Source organism: Heterocephalus glaber, unplaced genomic scaffold (genome assembly GCF_053883595.1).
Source record: "Heterocephalus glaber isolate CG9 unplaced genomic scaffold, H.glaber_assembly_v1.0 deba00001687, whole genome shotgun sequence".
Taxonomy (NCBI): domain Eukaryota; kingdom Metazoa; phylum Chordata; class Mammalia; order Rodentia; family Bathyergidae; genus Heterocephalus; species Heterocephalus glaber.
Genome location: NW_028258412.1, coordinates 21,894,673 through 21,907,687, shown reverse-complemented (window position 1 = coordinate 21,907,687; position 13,015 = coordinate 21,894,673). Strand labels below are relative to the sequence as shown.

The 13,015-nt window shown below is 53.6% G+C and overlaps 1 protein-coding gene across 1 annotated transcript in view; it reads right to left on the bottom strand.

Annotated features, from left to right (window-relative positions):
• Tmem120b (transmembrane protein 120B) overlaps nucleotides 1–13,015 on the bottom strand; it is a 41,935-nt gene that overhangs the window by 3,104 nt on the left and 25,816 nt on the right. Inside the window, exons 5-9 of the mRNA XM_004843861.3 lie at nucleotides 12,721–12,816; nucleotides 9,472–9,561; nucleotides 2,497–2,562; nucleotides 2,109–2,170; nucleotides 820–912 (exon numbers count right to left, since the gene is read on the bottom strand). Coding sequence (XP_004843918.1) covers nucleotides 820–912; nucleotides 2,109–2,170; nucleotides 2,497–2,562; nucleotides 9,472–9,561; nucleotides 12,721–12,816 — 407 coding nt within the window. The remainder of the gene's footprint in view (nucleotides 1–819; nucleotides 913–2,108; nucleotides 2,171–2,496; nucleotides 2,563–9,471; nucleotides 9,562–12,720; nucleotides 12,817–13,015) is intronic.

Sequence of the window (13,015 nt, the reverse complement as noted above, 5' to 3'; positions counted from 1 at the left end):
CTGTGCACTAAGCTACACCCCAGGCCCTTTTACTCTTTTATTTAGAGACAGATTCTTGCTAAATGGCCCAGATTGGACTCAAACTTGTGATCCTCCTGCCTGAGCCTCCCAGAATGCTGAGATTACATGTGTCACCATGCCAAGCAGTGATTTCTTTTAATTTGCACAGGATTTTGTACTTTCACGCACCATTTCAATCACATCTTGCCAAAGTAGACCCACTTTGCAGAGTAATTTGAGGAAAATGACCGAATCAAACAGTAGCAGAGTTTTATTAGAAATAGTTCCTCTTCTAAAGTTTAGACTAAGGTACTGAACTGGGTATCTCTATGAGAGAAAGTTAGGCATATATCCCAATGTATGTACATCTGTATGTGTATGCACACTTATATGCAGGCGTGTGATATATATTATATGCACGACTGACAACGGGTTAACATTATGTACATTGTAAAACAGACAAGTCTGGCGTGTGGGACACATCTGTAATCTCAGCTATGCTGGAGGCTGAGACAGGAAGATCACAAATTCCAGGTCAGCCTGGGCAACCAGTGACTTAGTAGGACCCTGTCTCATAATTTTTACAAAATTAAAAGGGCTGAGGACATAGCTTGGTGTTGGTGCACTCGCCTAGCACTCAGAAGGCCCCATGTTCAATCCCCAATACCAACAAAACAAAACAAAATAAAAACCATGGACAAAATACAGACCTGTAAAGGGGAAAGAGTGGGAGCCCAGCACCAAGGGCTGACGCAGAATCCACTATGAATTCTGCAGGGTGAAGCCTCAATGTGGGGCCCCGGCCGGGTCGCTACTCACCGACCGTGAGGTCCAGGTGGTTCCGCTCGCCCAGGGCCCGAAGCCGGTAGAGGCAGCCTCGCTGGTAGTAGTACTGCAGGAACTGCACGCAGCCTGCAGGGGGCACACGCCCGGTGTCAGGCCAAGGAGCCTTCCGCCTCAGGCCCAAGGCCCGCAGCTGACCAGGGCTGCTCCTCCTCCTGCCGACCCTCCCTAAACTGGAACCGTGCTCTCCCTTATCTGGACTCTGAGAGTGCTCCAGGTGTTCGAGAGCCTGAGGCCCAGCCAGAAAGGAAGGACTGGGGTTTCCCAGCCTTGCAGCAGGTGCTCAGGAGATGCTGGGACCCACACGAGATGTGCCTAGCTGTGACCGGAGCTGCGTGCACCGCTAGGGCACAGGGGGCGGATCCCTGCGATGGGACACTCCGTAGTCGCTAAAAATGAGGACGTACTGACAGAAAACCAGCCCTGATAAACTGCTTTAATACGTACGTATATGCGTACTTATGAAAAAAAACAACTGAAAAGACAGATCAAAACACTGATCACTCCTAAGATCAACTTTCACTCCTATATACAACTTTCATTCTTGGTTTTCCAAACATGTATTTGTTTGCAAGCAGGTTCTCATTTAGGAATGAAGCTGCCTTTTTTTTTTTTGAGACAGGGTCTTCACTATGTAGCCCTGGCTGGCCTTGCACTCAATCAATCCTCCTGCCTCAGCCTCCTGAGTACTGGCAATTAAGCTGGGTTTTGGAAAAGGGAATATAGACAGACCTAGGTGCAGTGGTGCATACTATAGTCTCATATTCGGGAGGCTGAGGCGGGAGGATGACTTAAGCCCCCAGCCTGGCAACATAACAAGACGCCCATCTCCAGGACAAAAAATAAAATTTAGTGTCTCGGATGCAGCTCAGTGGGAGAGTGCATGCCTAGAATGCACAAGGCCCTACACCAACCCAAACCCAAACCAATCCAAACCCTACACCACACACAAACACACACAAACACACACAGGAAGGAGGCAAACCCTGGGACCAGTTCATGGCATACAAATAAGAGCTATTCTCAAGTGTAAATAGAGTTATTCCCGTTTTGAGGATTTATTCGAAGCTGGGAGACAAGGCTAGCATCCCCACACAACGACGCAGCTCCTAAAGGGTGCTCCTGTCCCTCTGGTCCTTGCTGGGACTGGAGGAGGAGGTGTCCCCCCCGCCCCGGGGGTAACGGCACCCATATCCGCTGGGGACCCTGTGGTGAAAGCCCCAGGAAATCGTCCTCCCACCCCACAGTGAGGCTGAGGTACTCACTCTGGAAAATTGAAAACGCTAAGAACTGATCTCGAAACTTCTGATAAATGAGTCCGTTAGGCCTGGAAGGAGAGAAGGGCGGGACGAGCTGTGAAACTGACATTCCTCTTCCCCAACTCCATTCAGGCCCTTCTTTGTCTCGGGCTGGTCCAGGTCTAGAACCAGGGCAGGCCTCAGAGTCACTCAGAAGCCTCGGTCCCTCCCTCCAGCCCCTCCACCCAGCCACCTCCGTCCTCACCCCTCACCAGCAGGAAGCTGAAACAGCTCTGCCTCCCTCCTGCCCCAAGTGGCCCCAGAAGGTCCCCAGCCCACCCGGCCCCGCCCCGGGCCCGTACTGTACCAGCTCCCCAGGAGGCTCGAGGGCCTTGAGGGCCAGGGGGCAGCTCACCAGGTCAGCATCACTCCTGACAGGAAGGTGGAGACGTAATGGTGCGACACCCACCAGCCTTTAATTCTCGGGAAATAAGAGAGGACGGGCGCTCAGGCGGGGAGAGAGACGCGTCTCTGCTTCCGGCCTTGCAGGCTGAGAACAGCTTGGACGGATAGAAATAGACTGGAAGGCCCGGGATTTAGCTCAGTGGTTCCCCCGCCCGTCTCAAAAGCGCAAGGTCCCGAGTTCGATCTCCAGTGCCAGAAAAAAAAGAAACGGACACAAGCCATCCCTGTTCCCCTCTTGGTCCCACACCAGCGACCTGCAAGTCCTCCTCCGGCCCTCAGAACATATCCCAGCCCCAGCAGGCTCCTGCCGCCTCCCCATCCTCCCTGCATTGAGAAGCCAGAGCACCCGGCCTTTCCTCGACCTTGCCATGGCTGCTAGGGACTGACCAGTCCCCCAAGTTCCTTAGAAGGTGAGCATTTGCAGACAGAGCCTTTAAAGACAAAACTACAGGGAGGGCACAAAGGCAGGACCCTGATCCACTGTGACTGGCGCCGCTGTAGGAGGGAGAGACAGCAGGGATGTGACATGTACACACAAGGCAAAGGCCGCTGGGGGCACAGCAAGGTGGCTGAAGAAAGCAAGGAGCGAGCCCACCCGCCAACTCCATGAGGCTGGACTTCCAGCCTCCAGCACCGAGGCAGAAATGCCAGTTATTTAAGATGCCCAACAGGGCCTCATCCTGTCCTCACTGTCCTCTCCACTTCAAGACTTTGACGGGTGGAGGCTGAGAGAGCATCTCACTATGTAATGCAAGCTGGCCTCAAACTGGAGGCGATCCTCCCACCTCAGCCTCCCCCTTGCTGGGGTTACAGGCGTTCACCCCCACATCCAGCTTTGCTCTGAGAAATTTGGCTTGCCTGGCTCTGGGCCCAAACTGAAGACTCAGACCACTCGTCGCCTCCTCCAAAAGACCATCCCTGACCATGGGGACCAAAGCAGCCCTTCAGCCCACCCCAGGTTGCAGCCCTGTCTCCCTTCCTTTGTGGTGCTAACCCCCGCCTGAGATCACGTATAGATGTTCCTCATCTGCTGTTGGAGGCCTCGTCCCATACATATGGAAGCCCCAGAAGGGCAGGGATCTGGTCTCTTCACCAGTGCATCTGTGACAAGAGGATTGGAGCAGCTGTTCCGTAAAGGTGTTGAATAAACACACCACCTGTGCCCTTCTGCACGGAGCTGCAAGCACAGGCACAACAGACCGCATGCGCCCCAGGCTCCTTCCTGTTGTCCTCGCCCAGCCCTGACTTCCTTTCCCCATTCCAGGAGCTATGGGGACCCTGGTATCAGAACCAGGGCTCGCTCAGCTCAAGGCCCTCTCAGTGCAACAGGAAGGGAGCCTGGTTAGGTCCCCGCCCCAGGCATGGGCGTCGGCCGAAGAGGGTAGGGGCTGGGACCTGTGATCCCAGAGGGACTGGGGATGCCCAAGGGCACAATAGGGGCCTTTGTCACTCCAGGTCTCTCTCATGGCCGAGAGGAACAGGAGATTCCAGGTTCAGCCTCTCACAAGAGGGAAATACAAGAATCTGCTGCTGGGTGAGGGACTGCTACATAAGACTTAAAATCATCCTGCAGCCTGTTCTTGTGTCTTAACTGCCAGGCCCTTTGGCAACTACAGATCTGTCATTCTTCCTTTTTGTTTGTTTGTTTAAGAGTAAGAAAAATTTATTGGAAGAAAGAAACCTTCTGCCTAAGAGAGACAGAAGGGGAACCGGAAACTGTTTGTTTTTTTTGAAACAGTCTCACTATGTGACCCAGGCCAGACTTGAACTCATGACTGTCCTGCCTCAGGCTCCCAAGTGCTGGGATTAAAGACTGTCACCTCGAGGCCTGGGGATTTAGCTCAGTGGTTTCACCGCCTGCTGCACAAGCACAAGGACTTGAGTTTGATCCCCAGCACCAAAAAAAAAAAAAAGAGATTTAGCTCAGTGGTTCCGGTGCCTGCCTCGAAAGTGCAAGGTCCCAAGTTCGATCCCCGGTACCAAAAAAAAAAAAAAAAAGAGACTGTCACCTCACCTTTCTTTTTTTTTTCAATACATTTTTTTTGGTAGCAGGGATTGAACTTGGGTCCTTGTACTTGGAAGGCAGACAGTGGAACCACTGAGCTAAATCCCAGGCCCTCACTTGTCTTTCTTAAATACCCTGCAATATTCCAACTTGTGGTTCTGGCCTGGTCTAAGTGGCTCTTCCACAACATCTTGTGGAAGTCCCCTAGTACAATGACACTTTCTCCATGGGGACTACCAGGAGGATGGCTGGACCAGGGTATGTGACTTATCATGTTATACTCCAAAACTGCCACCCCAATTTGCACTCCCATCACCAGTACACGAGTACCTGGTTCCCTAAACCCTCACCAACACTGTTGATCACATTTTAAATTTCTGCCCATCTTGTTTTGTGATACAAGGGGACCAGTACCCAAGACCTTCACACTGAGCTACACTCCCCCAGCCTTTTGTTATTTATTTTGAGACAAGGTATCACTAAATCACTAAGTTGCCAAGGCTGGACTGGAACTTGTGATCTTCCTGCCTCAGCCTACCAGAGTGCTAGGATTACAGGCATCCGGCACTGTGCCCAGCTTGTTTTTGTGTTCCTTTAGTGGTAGTATTAAACCTTGGGCCCTGGACATGATAGGCAGGTGCTATACAAATGAATTCCATCTTCAGTATAACACTGAATTGTTTTTGGTTTGTTTGTTTGGTACCAGAAATCGAACTCAGGACCTTGTGCTTTCAAGGCAGGCATGGTGCCACTGAGCTAAATCACCAGCCCCTAACACTGAAGTTTTAATTCCCATTTTTCTAGTAAGCGGGTTGGATCCATTTTAAAACCTTCCAACCAGAGCATATATGTCACAAAAACAGGGACTGCATCTTAAACCACCTCATCTCTTTACACCAGGCAACACTTCTGGCCATAGATCACTGGCTCAGGCAACACCTAATTATGCCATAGGAGTTACAAAAGAGGTTTTACATGGGTTTGCATTCCTAGAGGAACACCAAGTAAACAAAAGGCACTCAGTAAATGTTGACATGCATGATGTCCAGGAGGTGTGGCTGATGAAAGACACAGGATGAGATATCCCTCTGGGTACTTCCTCTGCCCCCAGCTCTCTCCAGCCCCAGTCTCCCCATCCTGCCTGCAGAGGCCAGGACTCTGGGCTCCAGTTCCCTAAGAGTAATGGCAGCTGGCCTGTCCTCAGACCCTCAGCTTAAAGGGCAACCAAGAGGTCTGGCCTCAGCCTCCCCTGAGCTCTGGAAGCCACACAGGATCCTTGAGATCTGGGCCACCCCCTCTCCTTTGTCCTACTCCTCAAGGGTCCCCTGAGAAATGCTGCCTGTCTGGGAGCGGCTTGAGGCAGACAGACACTCAGGGCGACAAGCCTGATGGAGCAGCAGCCAGACGCCACCAATAAACACAGCTCAGCGACATCCCAGGGGCTGGAAATCGCTTCTTCCCAGGCCCCACCATCCATCCATCACCCCAGGGCTCTGGGCTGGTTTTGCACATGTGTTTCTACTGTGACAGATTCTCCCCTGCCTGCCACCCCCTATGTGTCTGTCCCAATGGCAGGGCCTTAAGAAAGCCAGTGAGAGCGGGGCACTATAGGCGGGCTCACTGGAAAACCAACGTCAGTCAATTTGTTACTCATTCTGGCCCAGAACTGCAGTGGACACCTGCTGTTTTGCCATCTGTCAATCGCTGCCCATCCCAGTCCCTCTGGTCTGCAACTCCGTATTGGGAACCACTTCACTCCACACTCACCCTACAGGGTGCTGAATATATTGGGGCACATGACCCAGAGCCAGCCAATCAGGGCTCTGCAACCATCCTGTAACAGTGATTGGTCCACAGGCCAGCAGGTGACCCAAGCCTAGCCAATCAGAAATTCGACCCCAAATTCCCACTGGATCTGGGGACAGGGCAGGGGACGGGCTCTGGGGTTGCTGATCAGGCAGGAGCCAAGTGAGGATTATTATGCTGCCTTTTCATCTCCCCAAAATGCCAATTACAGGGGCCCCTATGTGTCCCCCCTTCAGATACTGTCCCTATTGGGTGAGCTGCCATCCTTTGCAAACTCTGCAAGGGACGCTGACTTGCTTACTGAGCCAAGGAGCTCATCTCAGGAGGGAAACATCTCATAATGGGAAGTCTCCACCCCCGGGCTCATTCCGGATCAGTTTCTGGCTCAATTCTGGTCTCAGGTGCAACTAGGGTTGGGACAAGAGAGTCCTGGCCATGCCAAACAGGGCAGCATGGGAGGTCCTGTGGTTCAGCCCTGCTGTCTCCACCCCCAGTGTGGAGTCAAGGGCCTTCACTCACTGCAGAGCTCAGGTCCAAGCCATCGGTCACAGCCCACGGTGTCTGGTGTGTACTGGCCCTGAGCATCCATGCTGGCCCAGGATGCCCGACATTAGAGAGGGAGGCCTTGGCTGGGTCTGGACCTCTTCAGGCCTCCTCGCTCGCTTGCTCTCTGGAGATGGTGTCTTAGCTGTTCCCTGGGAAGGGGCCAGAGCTGGAGGAAAAACCCCAAGGCCTCTCCCTGGCCACCCCAGGATCGGAGTGCTCGGAGAGGGAGCTGGGAAAGCTGGAATCTCCGCCAGGGGCCAAGGCTGCCAAGGTGACTGTGAGCAGAAGCTGCCATCTGGGCTCCCCTGCCTGGGTCAGCTTGAAAGCCAAGCCCAGAAAAACGGCAGCTTAGGGTTGCCGGGAACCTACTGGGCACAACAGGGCCTTTTCAGAGAACTCTGTGCAAGTTCCTAAGGGGCAAGTGTGAGTTACCTCGGTGTGCATAACTCAGTGTCTGGCGCTTAGGAAATGGTCAAGAAATGAGTGAGGAATGGCATGTGGGGTACGCAAGACCCCACAGAGAGCTTGCCATCAGACCTGAGGCAGTGGTTCCTGAACTGATGGGCAGGCGAGGCTGGGCTCTGGGGCTACACCTTCCTTCCCTTTAGCACCGCTACTGACCCCCACGGTCTCAGGGACCCTTTCTGTAACCACTGCTGCACTCACAGCAGAAAACACTTTAAAAACAAAGCTGCCTAGAGTAACTTGCTTAAGTATGAATGAGTGTTAGAGATGAAGCGTGCCCTGGAGCTGAGTCTAGCAGAAGGGTGAAAGCCCAAGGCAGGAGGGCTACAGGGAGAGTGATGAGGATGCCTTGACCGCTTCCCTGGCTCCATTGTCCCCCAGATACTGCCCTGGCTTCCCCTAACCATGCCCAAGCAAACGATGTTGCTCCAAGATGAAGGGAAGCTGTGCGTGTTGGACATCTGTAAGGTTTTCTCCTTCAGTGTGTCCCAGCAGTTTCACATGACACTAGGCCTAAGCCCACAGGGCAGAGCTATAGGAAGATACCGGCTGGGGAGGGGGGACCCCTCCCCCCTTGACTTCCCCTCCTCCTGACTCAGCCAAGGACAGTCTCAGTTAGATCTTGTACTTTATTTTTCAACACTAGGGGTTGAACCCAGCGCCTTTGCACTGAGCTACATCCGCAGCCTATTTTTAAATTTTGAGGCAAGGTCTCACTAAGCTGCCCAGGCTGGGCTCAAACTTGTGAACCTCCTGCCTCAGCCTCCCACAGTGCTGGGATCACAGGAGAGCACCACCACGCCGGGCCAAGTCCCCAGTGTTGAATACACACTCCTGGCTGATCCTTACTCTCCTCAGGGTCACAAGTCAGGCATCTTTTATTTCTTCCCCACTTGCTGGGGATGGAAGCCAGGCCCTCCTCCATGCTGAGTATCACTGGATCACTGGGCTCCATCCCATCCCCAGGTCTTAACTGGGTCCCAAGACCCCTCTCGGCCACAGTCAGTGTGGAAGGGAGATGGGGAGAAAATTGTGGGGCTTCTTGAACTCAGAGCCTTTCAGAGATAGGGAAACAGGCCACCCAAGAATGGCACCTGCATCCATTCAGTTACAGTGACACAATGGCTCAGAAACGGCCCAGGGTCACGGAGCTGGTCGAGGACAGCACTGGGATCAGGGCCCAGGAGTCTCCATCTCAGCTACCTGTCCACTCTCCTCCCGCCTCCCTTGTCCCCCGAATCTATCCACTCTTCTGGTACCAATACCCCAGTGTTCCCTGGGGAACCGTTCCAGAAGCTTTTGTGCCGCTAATGGCAGCTGAAGGAGTAGGTGAGGCTTATGCCTGGCCAATCACAGCCGTGCACTGTCTGGCGACAACGACTAGTTCAGACACAGCACCTGGACACAACCCAGGGGACCCAGCTGGTGAGATCCTTGGCCAAGAGAAATGTGCCTTGTTTGCTAGGCATAAAGATGAGAGCCAGGGATTTAACTCAGTGGTGCCACTGTCTGCCTTGCAAGTGCAAGGTCCTGATCCCCAGTACCAAAAAAAAAAAAAAAAAATCACGCAGCAGAGGTGAGATGGAGAGAAACTGGTTTCTGATGACATCTTCTATAGTTTTGTTTTTTGTTGTACCAGGGATCGAACTCAGGACCTTGCACTTGCGAGGAAGGCAGTGGCACCACTGAGCTAAATCCCTGGCTTTTTAAATTTTATTTTATTTTGGTACCAGGGATCGAACTCGGAACCTTGCACTTGCAAGGCAGGTGGCAGCACCACTGAGCTAAATCCCCAGCCCCTGATGACATCTTCTGAATGCCTGGATCACGCCTTACCTGAAGTCGGTCCCAATGAACCAGTTTTTTTTAAGACAATACATTTCCTGTTACACTAAATTAGTCTGATTAGGGTCTCTTTTGCTTGGCATCAATAAGAGAAACTGCACCAACAGCATCAGAATTTCCTTCCTGCGTCTGAACAGTCACAGGGTTCCAGGGAGAAAGGGAACACAGGTTGCGGCTGCCATCCCTGCAGGTCTGCCCATCCATGGCAGGATGCCCTGTGGCGCCCTCGGCCCCCTCCCACACCGGGCTCCCGGTTACCTGGAGCCGTTGCTGATGAGGATGCTCTCCCGGATGGTCAGGGTGCAGTAGTACCACACCAGCAGGAAGTTGAAGACTTCATCTGTCACCCTGGGGGACAGCCGTGTGAGAAGCAAGGACAGCTGCCTGGCTCACCCCAACACGACCACAGGGGCCACCTCCGGAATTGGCTAGGACCCCCCAGGTAGGCAGCTCCTCGCCCACCATGATGCCCAGCCCACCTGCACTCGCAGCTCTGGCTGAGGCGCCCTGGCTGTCCCAAAGCTTCTGGCAGGATGGCAGAAGGCCTGTTTGTTCTTTAGTTTTATTTTTTGTTTTTTTGAGACATGGTTTCATGTAGCCCAGGCTGGCCTCGAACTCGCAGTGATCCTCCTTTCTCAGTCCCCTGAGTGCTCAGATTACAGGTATGCACCACCACTGCAGACTCAGATGGCCTCAAAGAATGGGAAACTTACTATTCTATGTGAGGCTGTCTGTAGGGCTAGGATGTGCGCTCCCCTGTCCCTGTTACCCAGCGGCAAACTCTGTTATGCAAAAGAAACCTGTCTCACGGCCCACACGGGCTATGAGGCCAACAGAAGAACCAATTCTGGTGCCCCCTCTGTGGTGGCCACAGCCCACAGCTGGGCTGAGCAGGAGGATCCAAGTTCAAGCCCAACTTGGACAACTGAATTTTTTTTTTCTGGTACCAGGGATCGAACTCAGGACCCTGCACTTTTGAGGCAGGCACAGTGCCACTGAGCTAAATCCCTAGCCCTAAAATATTTTTTAAAAGGTTGGGAATGTAGCTTAGTGCAAAGCCCCTGGGTTCAATCCTCAGTACTGGGTGGGGGATAAGACAGGCAGCTAGAGCCTTATGGGCTGGGAAAGGAGGGCTTGTCCAGAGACCCACCTGACTCAGCTTATTGTCTTTGGCGGGGGGAGGGTACCAGGGATCGAACTCAAGACCTTGCGGTTGTGAGGCAGGCAGCAGCACCACTGAGCTAAGTCCCCGGCCCTGCTTACTGTCTTTAAAGTGGGGATCTGGCCCCCTACAAGTGCTGAAAACAGTGATACACACCCCTCTCTCCAAGGTGCCCTTGATAAGCTCTGATGAAGGCTCTGTCCTTGACCCCAGTGAGGCTGGTCCCCCATACCTCCCAGTGTCACCTGGGCCCATCAGCCTGGGAGGAGAAGGGACAGCACAGGTAGGGGCTGGCTGCACAGAAAGGACAGGAGAAGGCCCTGGTCCCTGCCCCCTTCCTCCTGAATGGGGACCCCACTGTGACAGCCCAGGCTGGGAAGGGAAGAGGAACAATTTCAACCATGGAAGATGCTGGGAGATCCCTCTGGAGCTAGTGACTCTGTCTTGGGGTGGTTGGGGGCAGTCGCTCTCGGCCCATGGACAGATGCCGGTCCTGGGAGACTCCAGAGCATGTTCGGGAATCCTAGGGCCTGTGTTCAAATTCTGAGCCAGGGAATGGGCAGCCTGTTCCCAGCTGTGGGACCACAGATAGGTGAGTTACTCTCCGAGCAATGGCACCTGCCAAGTGAGGCTGCTAGTGTTCCTGTTCTAACTCCAGAAGCCCCACACTGGCTCAGAAGCCTATCACTGAGAAAATCAGAGGCCGTGGGACTTGGCCAGGAGTCCAGGTGCCAGGGATGCCACTAATTCCCTAAGTTGCCCAGGCTAAGCTCGAACTTGAGACCCTCCTGCCTCAGCCTCCCGGAGTTCTGGGATTACAAGCGCTTCCCACCATGCAAGGCTTGCTAGTACCTTGATTTCTGACTTCTGGCCTCCAGAACTGAGAGAATATACTCCTGTTGTCTTAAGCCCCTAATAACCTGTGACTTTGTTAGGGCCCCCAAGGGCACCACGGCAGGAGGCAAGGGGGAGAGGCTGCATGATGCCGAGCACTGTCACGGCATGGCGCAGGTCGGGCCATGGCTGCACACCCAGAACTCCCACGCCTCTCCGGAGGTGCATGAGCAGCCTGTGCTGGGGAAGCGGGCCAGGCCCAGGCAGCTGGTGGGCGCAGGCCCCTGGTCTTCGGTGGGCCTCTCAGCCAAGCACTCAGACACGCGGGCCACACGCCTGAGCTGGATGCGGCAGCCGCCGGTGGGCAGAAAACACAGGCTCCTGGCCCCACGAGGACACAGTGTGACCGCACTGCACCATCACCCCAGCTCACGTATGGGGAGACTGAGAGCAGCCTGTCTCAAGGTCAGGGTTGGGCCGGGGATTTAGCTCAGTGGTTTGGCCACCTGCTATGCAAGCACAAGGACCCGAGTTCGATCCCCGGTACCAAAAAAAAAAAGGGTCAGGGTTTACAGCCAGGCAGCCTCGCTCTGGCTCTTTTCTTTTTCTTTTGGTACCAGGGATCAAACTCAGGACCTCGCGCTTGTGAGGCAGGCCACTGAGCTAGATACCCAGCCCCTAAATTCCCTAGGCTGGGCTCAAACTTGTGATTCTCCTGCCCTGGCCTCCCAGATTGCTGAGATTACAGATATGTACCACAATGCTCAGCTAAAACTCACTTTCTTTTTTTTGGTACCAGGGATCGAACTCAGGTCCCTGTGCTTGCGCAGCAGGCGGCAAAACCACTGAGCTAAGTCCCCGGCCCAAAACTCACTCTTTTAATGTGTACAGATGGATTGTGTTGTGTTAACAGAATGGTGTAAATACCATTACCTAATTCCAGAACATTTTCATCATTCTAAAGAAATTCTGAGCTGGGCATGGAGGCACTCAGGAGACTGAGGCAGGAGGACCACTGTGAGTTCAAGGTCAGCCTGGATTATATAATGATTTCAAGCCCAGCATGAACTATATAGTGATACCCTGGCTCAAAAAAAATGAAAAATAAAAGAAACTGTAGCATACAGTCTTTCCATGCTGAGCTACTCTGTCTCCATGGATTTTCCTGTTCTGAAATTTCACATTATACGTGTGGAATTATACATGTGGCCTTTTACACCCAGCTTCCCGCCCTCAGCAAGCTGGTTCCTGTCATCTTGCTGTAGCATGGGTCAGTGCTGTGTTCTGTCTTGTGGCAGGATAATGCTCCACTGCACAGGGGTCTCCTTCCCAGCTCCCATGTTTTAAGGCCCTCCCAGCAGCTACTCAGACACTGGCTGACTCACGCAGGGAGATAGGACCGCCACTCCCCCGGGGAACCGCGCCTACCACACCAAGGCTAAGGGAGCACAGGAGACCGGTGACCCTTCGGAGCCCCCTGGCCTCCTCTTTGTGCCCCACACAGCCCCTACCTGTAGTGAAGGACAAAGCGACAGGCCACGGCCCCCAGGAGCAGGATTATGGTCAGGTAGAGCTTGAACTTCTCATACTCGTCCTTGTAGGCAAACCTGCCATGACAGACGCCCCCAGGTAAGTCACACTACTCTGGCTACTCTGTTCCCCGGCCCGGGGGCAGGATCCCAGCCCTGTCCACCCCAGGCCTAGCGCTCCTCCCCTACCCGAAAGGACCTGCCATCCTACTAAGAGACCTGGCCTTGAATTAGTGACAACCAAGAGGGAAAGAGGATCAATTACAAAAGGTCCCCG